This window comes from Pecten maximus, chromosome 16 (assembly GCF_902652985.1).
Source record: "Pecten maximus chromosome 16, xPecMax1.1, whole genome shotgun sequence".
Taxonomy (NCBI): domain Eukaryota; kingdom Metazoa; phylum Mollusca; class Bivalvia; order Pectinida; family Pectinidae; genus Pecten; species Pecten maximus.
The window spans coordinates 18,439,593-18,459,397 of NC_047030.1; the positions used below are offsets into that span (position 1 = coordinate 18,439,593).

Here is a 19,805-nt window from a genome sequence, read left to right on the forward strand (position 1 = left end):
AATTATAAGTAGTATTTGTATGATAAACTCGCACAAAGTGCTTGTACTTAGGCTATTGTACAGTGTTGTCATCAGATGTTAAAAAAGACATCTTCTTAGGAATTGTAAGGCCAGAGTTTGTCTTACTGGGTTTACAACAAACAACTGAAATCCTGGTGTTTACTATAATTATGTTGCCTGCTTGTGTGACTTATATCCAAGTCACGAAGATCACATGTACATGTTCAGATAACTTTTAGATACCACAAGGCTTAAGAGTAATTGAAAGGTCTACAATATATTAATTTGGATCCCTTCAAAGTCGGAGAGTTCAAATCTTTTTAGATTGTCAAACCATTAAAATTGATAAAAATTATCTTTTCAGAAACAGCGATAATTGTTAGTGAAATATTAGCATGTAGATTTTTGAATGAAGAATAATTCATTAATTTTCAAATTGAAATTATAACTCCTTGAACAAATCTTAGGCCACAGGTATCACATGTTCAATGTATGTCTGTAGTCTATATTTTTTGCAAATACATCCTTGAAAAATAGGTGAGCAATTACAGGCCCAATGGGTCTTTTCTTTCATGTAAAATCTGTCATTGTCATGTTTTTATTGTTGTTTTTTTGTTGAATTTCCCATTGTTTGATCTCCAGCGTTACGTGGACACAGCAGTATTTATTATCAACATTAGACAGTATTAACTATTAGCCCAGTATTTATGTGTGTATAACAAAATCCCATCATTAACTGCTCATATCCAGCATAATTACTCTATTGTATTGTACAGGTGTATGTTATTGTGTACTGTGATAACAAAGGTGTCGTAAGCAGTCCTTTTTTTAACATTTCTCCCTGAAGAATAATCTCCCTTACAAAAAATGTCCCTCCCCCCCCCCCCCCCGTCGTTCTTTTTCCTAGAATTTTCCTGTTCCACTTTTTCATCTCCACTCTTTGAAGTTTTTCTCCTTTGTTTGAGATGAGATCCTTTGTACATTATTTACAGAAAATGTATTTTTTTGTTTTTAATTTACTGTGTTTATTCTTCACAATTTAGATGGCATTATGTAACTTGGCAACTCTAATTTTAAATTTTGAAAGATCTTTCCCCAAGACACAAATCAAAAGAAAGGGAAAGAGATCTGCTCTGTTGTTTTCAGTAGATTAACAACTATGCGTGTACAGAAGATATTCATATTGCGATACATGGATATGTATGTTAAGATCTGCTAAAAGGAATTGTGCCACCCAAAGGTCTGGCTCTGAAATAGGAGAAATAAGTAATACATGTAGTTTGATAATAATAAAAAATCAAAATTGTTTAGTTGTACCTTTTGAGATTTTGAGAATGAATGTCCAAGTTTGAAATTTAATTGTTTGGAAGTATCTGTGCATGTACTGTGTGGGAAAAATTGAGTATTTTTTTTTTTTTTTTTTTTTTCTGTATGAGAGATTTAACCAACCATCAGCATGGATTTGGATGCTTGACAGATCCCGAGTCTGTATAATAAAGATTGTGAAACATTTTTCTATCCAGATTGTGATATATATGATATACAGAACATTTCAATAGTTATACTGATAATGTATGTAATAATCAACAGATTGTTTGACACTGAACATCGAATTACGACCGGTTATAAAGGGAGTTATCTCCCCTGATGTGATGGTGCATTATAGTTTCTTATACACCTGGTTTATTTATCATTCACTTAGATTTTTTAATAGGAAAGCATAACAGAATTTATGGTGAAATTCCTGAAGATTTTTGTCCTTAAATCCAATAATGCTTTCCTTATTTCAAATTCTAAGTTAAGGAATTTAGGTTGAAATGAGGCCAGCTGATTGCTTATTTTGAAGTTTTTATGCAAACCCAATCCATTGTATAAGTATTTTATGATATTTTAACCTGTTTTTATCAATATATTCCCAATATACAAAGTGTTGTAATTTATAAATGTATCTATTACAAGTGTTTGTATATTTCCCCTGTATACAAAGTCTGTGTTGTACGAATAAATCATTATGAAATATTTGTTTTATGCAATAAATTGTTTAACATAGATGAAATGATAAATTGTTATAGTTTTTGTCTCACATATGGGCAAAGGTTGCCGAAGGTGATTTCAGCATCACTGTTCTGGCAGCAGCTGTGACATTTGTTTTAAACTCCAAGTTGTTCAGTAATTACATGTGCTATTATCACCAACTCTGTTTTACATTTAGGTATACACAAGAACATCTCAGCTCATGGTTTCCATTATGGATTAGCTTATACTTGAAAGTTTTCCATTTAATTGGTGATTGAGCTTAATTTCTCTCAAAATGCGTATGCTACCTTATTCAAACCTTGAATATACTTATATTTATACATGGCCATCCAAATACAAATGGCAGATTTTGATTTTCCTCCACAGTTTACCGTTAATTGTACTTTGAGAAGCGGTGACACAAGATCATTTCTTGTCCTGCTAACAGTACTTAGGTGTATCTATATCCCTTCTTTGGTTTCAACTACTTCATTTACATCCTACAATGCTTCCATTTCTAGACATATAGTAGGATATCCGATATTTTATACCTGGTATCTTATGTACTCTAGGTATTGACGAGAATGATGGGAACAGGTTCATTTTGCCTTTTGTTTTAATGTGGATGATTTTCACTAGCCATTCGTTTTCTTGTCTCTCCTCTGAATCATCCACAATCGCGTAGTAGTAAGTCATAAACAAGTAACATGCTCAAGAAGCCATACATGTAGTGCTGTGTTTGTAATGAACTTAGAATTCAAGGCTAGTCTGTCATTTAACGCATCTAAAAGTTATATAATTTACAAAAAGAAGATACTTTTTTTAGAATAAGGGGAAATTAAATTGTCAAAATCAAAGATGGCTGGCTTGAATCCCTTTGCTTCTCTGTCATCAGGAAATTTGTTTACCAAAAGAAACCTACAGATGAAATTTTACAAAGGTTTTAAAGCTTGAAATGACGAAAGCAATCTACATACATGTATCATGTACCCATATGTCAAATCATTGCTATCTTATACTTTTAATTCATATTAAACATTCACCATTACCTAAAAGATACACCTTCATGACCAAATCTGATTCATGAGGTACTTCCTGAGAAATAATGAGTTCAGGCCGATGTGTCAGGTTGATATGAACAGCCCATTGTCTGAAGATGGGAAATGGACCAATGTTGATACGAACAGCCCATCGTCTGACGATGCATCATGGACCAAGGATGATTTGGACAGCCCATCGTCTGACGATGCGTTATGGACCAAGGATGATATGGACAGCCCATCGTCTGACGATGCGTTATGGACCAAGGATGATATGGACAGCCCATCGTGTGATGATAGGTTACGGACCAAGGATGATATGGACAGCCCATCGTCTGACGATGCGTTATGGACCAAGGATGATATGGACAGCCCATCGTCTGACGATACGTTATGGACCAAGGTTGATATAGACAGCCCATCGTCTGACGATGGTGAGATAAAAAGATAACTCACACAACAGTGTACTTTCTCTATGACTTGTATTGGGCAAGATCAGTGTTACTACACAGGTGTCACACCCTTCTTATAAACAATCACAGGTTTGGCAAAAAACGCAAAATAAACATTCAACAATCTTCTATATAAATATACTAACAAACAGAAAAGATGTGTTCTATTCACTCCTAGAAACAGTCCTGTGTAGGTTTATAACTATCATAATGTACATGTATTGCCTGGTATACACACTGTATGGTATACACACCACATGTACGAATGTATAATGTATGTGTATCACATGGTACACACATGACATGATACACATACGTGTATCACATGGTACACACACCACATGTATAATGTATGTGTATCACATGGTACACACATGACATGATACACACATGACATGGTCACATGTGTATCACATGATACACACACAGGTATCATGTGATACACACTTGTGATAAAACTGTATGTTCCTAGTTAGGACAGGAAAGTAGTGAACTGTCAACCTGTTATTAAGATTTATACATTCTTCAGTATCGCGAGATTTTATTGACAATACACAAAAACAAAAATCTACAGCAGTTAAAGTACAACAACTTTAAACTGTTTTCTGGGAATGAGTAGAACACAATACTCTACAACTCTTAATGCTAAAACATGCAATCAAATCTACTAAAAATAATATAACTTATCATTCGTACATCATAATGTGCATGAAATAATCTGTCTTCAAGCCCTGATTTTGTCTAATGAACTGTGATTTATAAATTGTTTCTGTAATTTATCAAGGCTGACAGACACATTATTTAATTCACCTTCACAAAAACATTCAATCTCACATCTGTATCAATTTTTAATCCTCTAGCAAATTCTCAGCCAAACTCACTCCTCATTCTCTCCAGCTCATTTGAAAGTTCATTCAACCTCATAAAACATTCACTCGATCATAGTTCACTCCATCTTTAGGTCAAAGTTCATTTACTTCATATACTAATGTCACATGACAATTTTCTCCCGAATCATACAACTGGTAAACATTGACTACCCAATCACACTTTACATCCATGACAGGGTAAATAAGGCCACAACAAAGGTCAACTTAAACAGGAAGTAGTTAAAACAACGTAAACAGGAAGTAGTTAAAACAACGTAAACAGCCATAGCAACATGCCTCACATGTTTGTTTGGAAGCTCTAAAGGAACAGATACATTTGTAAAATCATGGCCAAACTCCATCAATGAAGTGTACTAGTAAAATCAATGAAATCCTTTCAGATAATCAGACATTAAAATCCTGGATAATGTTTATATGGAGTAGAGTAAGATTAAGTTTCTTTTAATTAAAACCAGATTCCTCACTGTACTTACAAACTTGTAAGCAGATCTGAAGGAGCTCCAATCAAATCACTGTTCTAATGACCACGATCATATTTCAACCAATCAAATCACTGCTCCAGTGAACAGGGTCATGTATCGACCAATCAAATAAATGCTGCCAGGTTTCTGACGCTAAAATATGATGTGTACAATTGTAAACACTATCTACTGAATCCATACTATTGCCATAGCAATTTGGAAGAAGGAAGTGTGATCTGATTGGATGCTAACAAATAACCTATGCTAATCAGAAAAGGTCAACTGAACAGTCATTCTAACCAGGCTCTGTCAGATCATCATAAAGCCATGCATGTACATGTAGAGATCTCACATTTAATTAGACTAAATTTAATAGAAATATATTTAAGTATGATGTGTATAAAACATCAACCAATTATCTGTTTAAAGAATGTTTTCAGCACACAGAGGGCTACAATGGTCCGAGCTAACATGACTTAGGTTCAACAACTTCAAATAAAACATTTTCATTTCTGAAACAATTCTAAATTTAACACAGGGTGTAATATAAAGAGTATATATTGTGTAGATTCTGAGACATCAATCCAGGGAGAATCCATTATACTGAAATGGTCAACCGTTAGGCAACGTCCTATTACAGTGCACCGATAGACGTAATGCCAGGCTTTTCAACCAACAGTAGAAATATCGTATCTGAAAAAAGTTACCATCTATACAAAGGACACCTCTCAATAAAGGACATATTTGCCTTGTCTCTTGGGTGTCCTTTATACACAGGTTTGACTGTATTATTAGATCAACACTTTCTACGATGATGATGATGATATATTTTGTAATAAACAGCCATAATATTTTATACAACGAATGCATGATATGACAAATTACAAAGAAATGAACGTGTGACTGATGGCTCTATAAACTCTGTTTAGTTAGTTTTGAAATATGAAAATAACACTGAACCTGATGACACAAGGCATTCACCTGAAGACCAGTATTGGTGATATATCTCCTCGTTAATTAAGACACAGGTAAAACTCCGTTCTTTATATTATCATACTCCGATGTTTCACGTTGTTTATATCACATTTCTCTGATGTTTCACATATTTTTTTATATCTCAATTCTGTGATGTTTCACATTAATTATATATATCACAGTATTCGGATGTGTTGCTATGTATCATTGTCAGCACTTGTTTCTATATATATAACTACAAACAGCTGTACAATACACCAGTTTGATGTCCCGGATATTTGTCAGGGCTAATGATTCATTCAGTTCTTACTATGAAATTTTTTGTTTTTTTTTTTATTTCCAAAATCTACCTGTAAGCTAGTATTTATATATTTATGTACTCACAGAACGTTGTTAGGGATGAATCTATCTTACACTTAAGTATTTCTGCTTTTATGTTCTTGTTAGAGTTATTTCCCTTGACTTTAAATGCCATTGAAATTTTGGCTGTCGACTTCACTGTAACTGATGTTGCTGTAACATAACATTGTAGTTAGCCCCGAATTAGATAATGATTGCCAGGTTTAACCAGGCATACATCGTCATTATAGCTGCAAATGAAAGAAATGAACAAATATGTGATGAAACTTGTTACAACTGCACTCCCTAATACTAACAATGAACTGTTCGACTGATTAAGTAATATTCACCTGACATGGACTGATCCACTGAGGATATGGGAGGGTCAGGCTATTTTTAACACCGCACAAGGACTGATCCATTGAGGTTTGGGGAGGATTGGGTTTTTCCAAGGCAAGAATCAAACATTTCTCCTCATCTACTGAAGTTATATTACACATACATATTAAACTACTACATTGTATGTACAATGTATTACAATGTTCATATGAATACATTGTAGTACATTGTACAGTATCCTTCATGACTTACAATATCTTACATTAAAGTTCAATACATCAAGTATACCTTACAATATATTGTATACTTGTACATTTTAAAACTTTGAACCCCAATATACACATGGACACTTATACATATCTAATATCACAGCTTCATCTGCACCTGGCTGGCAGATTATTTCCAGTCATACACATCCGCAATAAACATCATGTTTATCCAACTGCGAAAGTAAACACATATCGGTGATGAATGTCACGTCTTGTAGACCCTGAAGGTTCCATCCTGAATGTTCACCGTTTCTGTTATGTTCAGTGTTCAATCACAAACACACGTTTATATAATGATGATGTTTGCACTGTGACATTATTTCCCAATGAATGGCGTTGCTATACTTGCCCCTGAATTCCATGTGATTGATGTGTGTGTAATGATCCCTGATGTAATACCGCCTAAACTAATGTATAATGCCATATTGCAAAATAAACACTAGAAATTCAAAATTGTTCCACAATTTGTGTCAAAATATTTGACATGTTCATTGTTTTGACTGGATATGAATCTTCCTAACCATGTAAATGGCATCTGTCTCGCCTCCTGGACCGGATTTGTCCTTAAAACTGGTCACATTGCCGAGAATTTGACTGCCCGACAAGTTGACCGATCACTCCTGACAACTGGGGACTGCACCAGTCCTAACAACTGAATTGGTCACTCCTGGTAACTGCAACCATCGGTCCCTGACAACTGGACCATATTAGTTCCTACAACTAGCTGTTGTAATAATGTATCCCCGAACAGGAGCTAGTGTCAGTTTATGTTATGTGTGTTGGAGGCGGGATCAATCACATGAAGACTTTTACACTACGTTATCCTTCAGTGATGGACCTCTGATGACTGTAGCCTGAGAGGATACACCATGGACTGGGCAGTGCTTTATCCACTCATCATAACCAAACATCATCCAGCAACTCCCATTAAAAACATCCAACAATCAGCAAGTCTTTCAGCCACAAAAATTCAAAATCTCTGAATCCCAAGTTAGAGTTACCTCCCTTTACTCACAGACCCAACACTGTCCTAACATCACAGAATTACCAGCCGTACTTGTTTGTGTATGGACATAGTTCATATCAGTAATCTGATTAATGAATTTTGTACTGATTGATAGAAAATACAACCTTCAGGACAAATTATATCTGACCCTTAGGAACAATACATTTTCAGCGTCCAGGGTAACAACTGTAGTTTTAACTAATTTGTGTATCACGGGTATTGTCTGTAGTATCAATGGTATCTAAATTGTATCTGTATCCAGAGTTACGACTGTAGTATCCATGGTAACTAAATTGTGTCAGTTTTCAGGGTTACGGCTGTTGTATCCATAGTTACTGAATTCTAGATACTTTGTTAACAATTGTGGTAGTGACTGTAGTATCCATGGTAACTAAATTGTGTCTGTATCCAGAGTTACGACTGTAGTATCCATGGTAACTAAATTGTGTCAGTATCCTGGTAATGGCTGTAGTATCCATAGTTACTGAATTCTAGATACTTGGTCAACATTTGTGGTAGTGACTAGTAACCATGGTAACAACAAGTACATTTGCTTTTCAGAGCTGACTGCTGTAGCTACGGAGGCCAGACATGACTACATTTTCAGGGTGTCCATCATGGATGAGAAGTCAGAAAGACGTTGATAGTCCGGATCATCTTCTTTCTCGTCCTTGTCACTATCTTTAAACGTCGGGTTGGTTGATTTATGTGGCAGGCGTAACGTACATGGTAACATTTCTGACATGACAGTGTGATGTGTGACTAGAGCAATCAGATCCGGCCATTCCTTCTCCAGACCCTGAAAGAGAAATCAAACTTCATGTATATACACAGTTATATTACCTCTTATAGAAATGCTGACACCCACAAATTATAGAAAGGTCAGCTAAGGCTGAAATAACTTTCATCTGAATCTATCAAAAGTTTGACTGCATCTAGAATTTTTCATCCGAGCCTATCAAAAGTTTGACCTCACATCTAGAATTTTCATCTGAGTCTATCAAAGGTTTTACCTCATATTTAGAATTTTTCATCAAAATCTATTAAAAGTTTGACCATGCCTTAAAAAGTTTTCATTTGAGCCTATCAACAGTTTCACTTCCTCATTAAATTGTTCACCTCAATATTGAAGTTTGGGCTCACCTTTAGTTTACTGACTAGTTCCCCCCTATAAAAATGTTTTGACCTCAATATCAAAGTTTGGGCTCACCTTTAGTTTGACTCCCCGTTGTGTCTTTAATATTAGGTAATGTGAGATCCCTGTGGGGTTTTCAAATTTGGGGACACGGACTGAGAGAGCGTAACACCCCGGATGTGTGGAGCTGTCGCGTACGATGAAGGATCCTATATCCTCCTGTTGTAGTATCTCCAGGGCGATCTCCCGCGGGATCCCGGCCTGGTACCATGATGCGTGACGTAATGTCTCATCCTCAATGTGGCTCCGATCCAGGCCCATCAACGACTCCAGTCTGAAAAATAGTAAACAATAAAAAATTTAAACAAATAATAATTTTATACTACTTCAATCTTTCTGTCCCTTGGTATAATTATGTAAGACAATTTCAAGTGATTTCAGTTTCCCTTTAAAATCAAATTTGTTATTTCTGACAATACTAACAAAAGCATCATCATCATTTTATAAACAAATTTGAAATCATAATACGTCAAGATCCTCTTTACAACGATTATATGTTTGCAAATTCTTACTTCTTGTGATACCAGCCAGTTGACCGAGACATGAAGCCTCATAACAGGTCCAAGAAATGTGACAGTACAACTCAACACTGCCAAAAGTTCCTTGTTACCAGTAACTTAAACACAGCTATTACGGTAAATGTTACTACAGTTTGAACAGCAACTTCTATGCAAGGTGAAATAAAAATATCAGAAATATGGTAAATGTCCTTCCAGAATAGTGGAGTAATGTCCATAAAAAATACAACATTGTACAGAATCTTGCTCGTCACTGCTGTATATATCACAAACAATAAATAACGTCAGAAGTAGGAAATTCATAATTTTCACAATAAAAGTTATTCAAATCTTTGTACATCTACCGTACATCATCTCTTTGGTTGCTAAGTCACTGACATAGTAAAAGTGTCCCCCGTTTTATTGTTTTACAAGATATCACCAGTAAGTATCTGTTTTACTGATGAGTAATACTATGTTAATGTGTACCTGGAATTTAATCTTTGGAGTACAACAACTCATATATCACTGAAAATATCTCAAAACACAGCCCCACATCAACTAAATCACACCCTAACACAGCCCCACATCAACTAAATCTCACCCTAACACAGCCCCACATCAACCAAATCTCACCCTAACACAGCCCCACATCAACTAAATCTCACCCTAACACAGCCCCACATCAACCAAATCTCACCCTAACACAGCCCCACATCAACCAAATCTCACCCTAACACAGCCCCACATCAACTAAATCTCACTCTAACACAGCCCCACATCAACCAAATCTCACCCTAACACAGCCCCACATCAACCAAATCTCACCCTAACACAGCCCCACATCAACCAAATCTCACCCTAACACAGCCCACATCAACCAAATCTCACCCTAACACAGCCTCACATCAACCAAATCTCACTCTAACACAGCCTCATATCAACCAAATCTCACCCTAACACAGCCCCACAACAACCAAATCTCACCCTAATACAGCCCCACATCAACTAAATCTCACCCTAACACAGCCCCACATCAACCAAATCTCACCCTAACACAGCCTCACATCAACCAAATCTCACCCTAACACAGCCCCACATCAACCAAATCTCACCCTAACACAGCCCCACATCAACCAAATCTCACCCTAACACAGCCCCACATCAACCAAATCTCACCCTAACACAGCCCCACATCAACCAAATCTCACCCTAACACAGCCCCACATCAACTAAATCTCACTCTAACACAGCCCCACATCAACCAAATCTCACCCTAACACAGCCCCACATCAACCAAATCTCACCCTAACACAGCCCCACATCAACCAAATCTCACCCTAACACAGCCCCACATCAACCAAATCTCACCCTAACACAGCCCCACATCAACCAAATCTCACTTAATGAGAAACAACTTTTAGAGGCACATTTCCATGTATGTAATGTGAACACATTTTGCACATAGACACAATACTTACATAAAACATTACGCATTATCATAGACACAACACTTACATAAAACATTAAAACATTACGCATTATCATAGACACAACACTTGCATAAAACATTACGCATTATCATAGACACAACACTTGCATAAAACATTACGCATTATCATAGACACAACACTTGCATAAAACATTACAACTTCAAAGAATAAAAATACAGCTTGAATGGTTAGAGATAGTCCTTTCAAAATAAAATCTAAAACTTTAATGTAACCTTGGCTAAAACTAACATCAATAGTCTCCCACTGTCTGTAATGTTCTATATAAACTTTCTGAATCATTTTGATGATTTTCTTCACACCAGTACAGAAGTGTTTCAGTGAGGGAGATAAAAGATATTTAAGAGTTGGCATTTTGACATTTTCATTAGAATAATTTTTTGTTCTGATTGGAATCCTGTGGAGAAGAATTGATAGATTATATACCTAAGCATTATGGTACCTCTGAACAGACTTCACAGGACGCTAGGTATCGAGGTATCGGTTAGGGAATTGCAGAATGCCAAATGGATATTGATTTGGGATCGAAGGATGCCAAATGTCTATTTGGGGAATGCAGAACGCCAGATATCGATTTGGGAATTGCAAGAGGGTAGATATCAATTTGGGGATTACAGGAGGGTAGATATCAATTCGGGGATCACAGGAGGGCAGATATCAATTTAGGGATAACAGGAGGGCAGATATCAATTTGGGGATCACAGGAGGGTAGATATCAATTTGGGGATCACAGGAGGGTAGATATCAATTCGGGGATCACAGGAGGGTAGATATCAATTCGGGGATCACAGGAGGGTAGATATCAATTCGGGGATCACAGGAGGGCAGATATCAATTTAGGGATCACAGGAGGGCAGATATCATTTTGGGGATCACAGGAGGGCAGATATCAATTTAGGGATCACAGGAGGGCAGATATCAATTTGGGGATCACAGGAGGGTAGATATCAATTTGGGGATCACAGGAGGGCAGATATCAATTTGGGGATCACAGGAGGGTAGATATCAATTTAGGGATCACAGGAGGGTAGAGGGGATCACAGGAGGGTAGATATCAATTCGGGGATCACAGGAGGGTTGAGGATCACAGGAGGGTAGATATCAATTTAGGGCTCAGAGAAAGGCAGTTTATATATAGCTGACCAATCACCAATCATAGCTGATCAATTGACCATTACAGCCAACCATTCACCAGTTTATTTACATTACCTTCTGTTTATTTACATATCTTTCATGCCTATAGAAAGTCAAATTTCAATTGCAATAGGATACATCTTTATAAGTAACTTCTGGTACAAAATGCAGAAAAGGAAAAATAATATTTGAATATGTGAACCAAATAAGGATAAATCTGGCTTCACCAAACCTGCTGTTATGGAAATACATATCCCGAATACAGAAAACTCCAAGCTCTTCTTAGATGTCATGTGAAACAGCTATTGACCATGCAGACCCGAGCTTGCACACTGCTAAATGATCACAAATAGAAATCATGTTCTCCAAGAGATTGTTCACTATGGCTGAGGTCGTTCTCAGGGATCTGACAAAGAACTATATATATAGAGCTCACACTTAGACTTCACTTAGTGCTTCCACTCTGGACTTGAGCCACTGGCTAAATGTTTCTAAGAGTCAACAGGATACCGTGAGCTCATATCCTGGGAATAACAACTAACACATGACTAGGAACCTGAAACCCGGACAATATAGAAACAAAAAATAACTATCATTATAAACTATTTAAAATATCTGTCATAAATACCAAACAAAATGTTGGAATTATTTAATGCATAAGTCATGCATAACACAAATATATCATTTCCACTAACAACCAAGCTCTCATACTAGAGATCAAAGGTCACAGGCAGAGATGTTCAGTATATCACGAAACATTAAAGTGACTTGACCCGAACATTTGTAAATGTCATCGTTATCATAAATACAGATCCATTACACAGGAAAGGTCATCAGTACTGTATATAACCTTAACAGTGAACCTGCATCATCATTAAGGTGTCTCATACATCACTTATATATTATTAAGGTGTCTTGTCCCTAACAAAATATACTTAATACAGATATTAAGGTGTCTCATACATCACTAATAAATTAATTAAGGTGTCTTGTCCCTTAAAAAAAACAGATATTAAGGTGTCTTGTGCCTCACAAAATATACTTAATACAGATATTTATTAAGGTGTCTTGTGCCTCACAAAATATACTTAATACAGATATTTAAGTGTCTTGTACCGCATAAAATATACTTAATACAGATATTACAAAGTTTTTTTTTACTTCATTAAATATTTTCCATGCCATATCAGGCTACATTCTTATCAAGATTTCTAATTTAAACTACATAAAATATACATAATTCAAAGCTGTGATAATAGCTTCAGGACAAACAGATTTATTGCTTATGCAACACAATCATAATTATCAATACCATAACTGATGTGAGAATAACTTGTTGATGGGACATGTCACTTTAATATATATGCATCCGCATCTGCAGTGTTGAAAGTGATCAGAATTCTACACAGACTTCCACCTGTTTCCTGTCAGACAATCTATCATACTTACATTACCTATTTATCAACCTGACAACAATACATATCTTGTTTTTATCTATCGTTATTGTTTTTGGGATGATTCATCTCTCATCACTCAGAGGCCTGGTACATGTAGCTCTGAACAGTCTCTAATATAAAGTTAAATCCAAGATAATTTCATCACTAGAAAATAGTCTCTAATACAAAGTTAAATCCAAGATAATTTCTACACTAGTCAATAGTCTCTAATATAAAGTTAAATTCAAAATAATTTCAACACTAGAAAATAGTCTCTAATACAAAGTTAAATTCAAAATAATTTCTACACTAGTCAATAGTCTCTAATATAAAGTTAAATTCAAAATAATTTCTACACTAGTCAATAGTCTCTAATATAAAGTTAAATTCAAAATAATTTCTACACTAGACAATAGTCTCTAATATAAAGTTAAATCCAAAATAATTTCAACACTAGACAATGTTACTCACAAGTCACTTACAAACATAAGTTAAAGTCTCTTAATTTAAAAATCTACCAAATTTATCCATCATCATATAAGTCTATATTTACCATAAAAGTCTACAGAAACAGTTTAACAGCAGGAAAGGAAACTTCATTTTTTTATACCTGGAACCATAATTAAGTTTAAAAATCTGAGAGAAAATTTTGTAGAAGTCATCAATTTCAAATCAAATCTAATTGGTTACTAAAAACCTCATATTTTAATACAAAATTTAAAACTGCTCTTTAAAAGACAGGTGTTTGGGTACGTGAAAGGATTGGAATGTTCTAGCTTACATATTGATACAATCACAGAAATCATTTGTTTTGCGTTATAGAATTCTGAATCAATAAAACTGGTAGATAATTACTTTTATTTCAAATTGCAGAGTAATTACTGTGAGATAAAATCTCTGCAGGAATATTCAATGTATTTTCTAATGAAATGCCTTTGTAAATCACATGTTTTCCTAAGTAAATCACAAAAGGGTTGGTATGCACAAGAAAAATATTAGACTTAATTGATTTTAGATTGAATTTAGATGTATTTATTTGTGAATACCCGAGACTATACAGGTACACAGGTATAACAATGAATACCTATTAACAGGGTGCTTTAACCCACCCAGGGACAGGTAAAGTCCAGGTATCTCTGGGGTAGGTATAAATCTACCATTAATTATACCTACATTCTCTACTTGAGTCACACGACAACTTTAAACTTTGCTGCATATTTTGTATGAATTATAAATCACCACAAATATATTAAACTGTTTGTATTATAGAACACCCTTAGGTTAATAAGGGTACTTTGTAAGGATTTGTTTCCTTTCCATAACTGAAATAAAAGTGTTCCTTTCTTCTAAGATTTTCATTTACAGAATACTGTATTAATTATCCAATAATAAGCCAGTGCCTAGAAATAAGTCAAACCCCAATGTGGTGTGTAAGAAATGAAGTACATATTTACTGTGTTAGTCCTGATATCTACTGCTCAGAGCTTTTACATTTACTGTTAAATCTTTAAACCCTATCTACAGGCTAAACCATTAGATCATACAATAATTATGTAGATTGCTTAATTTCCATTTCCCCCTGAGGAAGACTTGTAAATTTGCTATGAAATCTTTTTGATTAGGTTATGCCAGTGTGAACTGTAATTCATCCCAAGTTGGACTGACTCATCATCTGATTGTATAGCCAACACATGAAGTCTCCTCCCTTCACCCCTCTCACACAGGTAGCCCTCGGCCCAGGTCACAACAGGTCGCGAAATGTTCCCAGCAGATTTGAGAATAACTACTGATTGGAGTCCATGTGACTGACAAGAGAGTACGACCACAAAGCCGGGATTAACCCTGCCCTACAGATAGGACCCTTTGTGTTTTTACTAGCATTAACTCCCCGATAAAGAATAAAAATACCGAAAATAAAACAAAGCAATAATGCCCCAGGAATGTGTATCGGGTCACAGAGGTAATATCTCACGTATCCCAGACAACACAGACATCTTTAGGGCTTGCGACACAACTTTCTTGTCAGTGACGACACTTTCTTGTCGGTGACATTGGTGACATAACGTAGGAACAGTGGTGACATAACGTAGGAGAAATGACAACACGTTGATAGATACAGAGAGCTCTGGTCTAATTACACTGGTCAATATTTATATAAACCATGTCACGGGTCACTTCCTCTGGTTACGTATGACTAATGGTTCGTACATGTGATTACTCGGACGTATGATCACAGGCCGATTTACAGGTTTATAAGGCAGAGAGAAAACACATTTTTGAATGTTAGAGATCGTAGGTGAACAAACATCAATTCTCAATGTGACAAATATAGCTGCAGGGTATAAACATGTTGAAATTAAGTTCAAAAGTTTAATATACATTCAAAATCAAAAAGGCTGGGAAAATTGTTTCACAGGAACAATTCTTCTTAAGTTGGAGGAGAAGTTACTTGCAGTCAAAAAAGAAAGAAATTCAACACAGGGCTAATTTTATCAGAAGGATTTAGAGGATCTGTACTTTCAAATTACCTATATGATGCATTGAAGCAGTATTATGGAAGAGAGGCTAATTAACTGAGCCTCTCGGGACTTAAACTGGCTCTCTACGGCACAAGGTTCTCTTATACTTGATTTTAATAGAATTGCTGATAGAGGTTCATTACTTGTAGCTCACATGACTTTGCCTGTCTGTGATGTAAATAAATCTGCAGCTGTCTCGAGTGAAGGACACTGATGAATGTCAGTTCCCTTGACATTAGCTTTCTGACATTTCTCACACAGGAACAAGATCCATGGCTAATATTCAACAAAGATCTATAACAAAGCATCCATAAACAGAAATTAATAATCAAATATTCAAGTTGACTTTTTAAATATTTTATAGTTCAATTCATCAATCCAGTTATTGTTTTTTAAAAATAGAGAAACTCATAAAATGAAGACTTTACAAGTCGCCCCCAACTACCACCTGATGAAACGGTCGTTACAGTCTGTACGGATCGGTCGCCTTGTCATCCATCATATCATTACAGGTGGGGATCAAAGTACCAATCCTTTAACAGCCAGAGCTGTGGGGGTAAAGTACATGTACTTCATATTTTAATAAAATATCATCCCTTGTCAAATAGGAGGTTTAGGAGATTTTGATAAGAAGTTTATCACAGACCAGAGCTGATTACAATCTCAGATATGATATAGGTTCCTGTGAGAATCTACAAGGTATTAGACAAATAAAACTTCTTATATCTTCTACAATATTCCCAACTGTGGTCACATCTTAAGGTTTTATGTGTGGGAGCAAAATTTATCCATTGTTTGTTGTGTGAAATTTATCCTCAGTTGTGTACCTGACCAAATCTGATTTCACTTTGTACAACGGAAATTAAAATTGATTTGAACTATTGTTAGTATCTTAAATGTAACTGAGTCTGTGCCAAGACATTACGAAGGAAAAGCAGATTAAGAAAAAAAATATGTTAAAGTGCTTCTTTATAATTCTTCAGGTTTGCCAAAAATGAAGATTACAGAATTCTTTTTCTATCTCCACCGGGTAGAAGTGATCTTGTCAGGACATCAGGAATTTGTACAGGCCTTCGGCATTATGATATCAGCAAAATAATCCATCTTTTTTTCCTAAGTCTTCAGAAACAACAAACATCTTCTAGAGATTTTAAACATATTGGAATGAGGTAGTATCATAACTGCATGTGTTTTTTAATCTATTTATTTTCAGATTCAAATATCAAGATATATTTGTTAAGAAAATAATATTATACCATGAGCAAGTCTGTTATTATTCTGATACCATCATTTTCTCTGAGGCCATATACATATGTTTCATTTCTGTACAGATCAGATAAAAAGTAAAACTAAAATACAATCATAATTAACTTGCTATGAGAAGATTTTAATGAGATCTGGTCAGAATGCGCGTTACTGTACAGGACCTCGATAATAATTCATCACTTTTGGACCTCGATCTTTTTACAATACTTGGTTACTGGTAAAACAGTTATAGATCTGCTCTTGTTTTTTTTTATTTACTAAGTTTTGTTGATATATTTAAGTTTAGCTTAATCATATTTATTTGTCAAAAAATGACATGAAGTTTTATACTGTCACCTCCAAAATATTACATCAAAGTTACCAACATTGGGCATAACTCGTACAGCATTAATACAGTTTTGTAATTTTTTACTTTCCATATTTTTTGTAATTTTTATTTGCAATTTTTTGTGACTTTCTACTTTCAATTTTTTTGTAATTTTCTACTTTCAATTTTTTGCAATTTTCTACTTTCAAATTTTTGAATTTTTTTAACTCTCATTTTTTTTTGAAATTTTCTACTTTCAAATTATTGTAATTTTCGACATAAAATATTTTGTAATTTTTTACTTTTCATTAGTAGATTTTTATCACAGATGTATTACAAGGCTGTAAAACCACTGATGCCTATGAATCTACTCTCAAATCTAACTTGCTATATGTCTGTTGATTTGTCATGCGAAATAACTTAACAAGATTAGACTGAAGATAGAGCGATTTTTCTCCATAAACTCATCATTTCTAGAAACATCAATCGGAATGCTTCATTTCTATCTAGACTCCATCATGTTAAATTTACCTTTTTCATTCATAAAATTCTTACCAATCCTTTTACATTGAACATTAATAATGGTATGGCCTTTCCCCCCATTAACTGTCAGACAGGCATTAGGACTATAATTTACTTGATATATTTTCTCGTTTCACTGAATTTTACTCCAACAACATACCAGTATGATTTATATTGAGCGTGATGAGTCATAGTGTTTGTGAGATTTCTTTATCAGTCCACCTACCACCAGACTGGTATTGTTTTATGGATTCTGTCACCGGTACTAAATCATATCAATAATTAAATAACCATTCACATATAAAATACCTGTCATTGATAAAACGCTGGTTTCCCAAACACAGATACAAAATAAAACAGGTCAGCAAAAATGAGAATTCATAATTTATCGATAAACACGCTGGTTTCCCAACCACAGATACAAAATAAAACAGGTCAGCAAAAATGAGAATTCATAATTTATCGATAAACAGACAGAAATAATTCACATCACACAGACAACTCTGATATTTTTTTTTTTTTGACGTTTAACTAGAAGTGACATTTTTATAATCAAAAACAGGAAGTGACTACTTCAATGTTACCTTGACCTTGGTCATTACAGATCAGTTAAGACACAAAATCTCATGTGAAAGTATCCAAGATGACGTTTTTACTTATATTAACATGTCGTCAAGAGTTTTTAAAACAAATGTAATACATGTATTGTGATACAGTGACTGGCTCCCTAAGATAATACCAGTGTTTTCTCGGACACCAGTAACTTGCATAATTTCAAGTTTCAACTGGACAACACTATGTCCTTTTATTGTCGCAGTTCACTTATTAACAGATGACCTTACATGACACGCTTCACTGATCAGGTGACCCTTACTAGAGATCAATGTGTCACGCTGTATACAAATAGCATGAAAGCCAATGAACAATGAAATTGAAGGATAAATAATTGATAGAGAACCACACATCAAAGTGGGTCTGTGTTGATTCCCGAGTCATTCAGTCAAAACTTTAGTGCTTATAGAAATGATCTATAATGACATTCCTCAAAGCTCTCCAAGTTATTTTAAAATTTCAGCAGAGAGTAAACGATAACGACTTTGTAGGTGATTTCTGTAAACTGTACAATGGCGATCTTAAAACTGGCTTAATTTTTATGCTTAATTACTGTAGAAGTCTTAATGTCAGAATGTTTCTTTGGTTTATCTCTTAACATCTCTGACCCAATAATATCAATATATAATTACTGAACTTACTTTTTTCCCAAAAAAATTATTCCGTCACATACGGTAATACGAATTTACTTTTTTTCCTCAAAAATTAGTCCATCATATAAAATATTTTGAGACAAATATAAATAACTCTGGGTACAAAGTTATTAATGAAAATCTTTTTCTAACTATCTGACATCAGTAAACATAGCTTATTGCAGTACTAATACCTCACAAGTCAGAAAAATAATCTGTACATGTATAACTTACGTTGTGTTTGCGTTACTCCGTATCATCCTGGATACTGTTCCTTCTGTCAATACCAAGAATTAAACTCCTGACTGTCTGAGAGGGATCTCCTCATCCTGTACCCGTATACTGACAGTAGATAGAATAGCCGAGGGACACAGTTACCTGGTACTA

General features: G+C 34.9%; 1 protein-coding gene across 3 annotated transcripts in view; it reads right to left on the bottom strand.

Moving 5' to 3' along the window:
- LOC117344912 (tensin-4-like) overlaps positions 1-19,805 on the bottom strand; it is a 193,645-nt gene that overhangs the window by 18,686 nt on the left and 155,154 nt on the right. For 2 of the 3 annotated variants that reach the window (XM_033907795.1, XM_033907796.1), the window contains 2 exons: positions 8,998-9,256; positions 3,522-8,586 (listed from right to left, as the gene is read on the bottom strand). The exons of the other annotated variant lie outside the window; for it this stretch is intronic. In XM_033907795.1, the coding sequence (XP_033763686.1) occupies positions 8,383-8,586; positions 8,998-9,256 (463 nt within the window). In that variant the 3' untranslated portion in view covers positions 3,522-8,382. Of the gene's footprint in view, positions 1-3,521; positions 8,587-8,997; positions 9,257-19,805 lie in introns of those variants that run through there. 3 annotated transcript variants of the gene reach the window in all.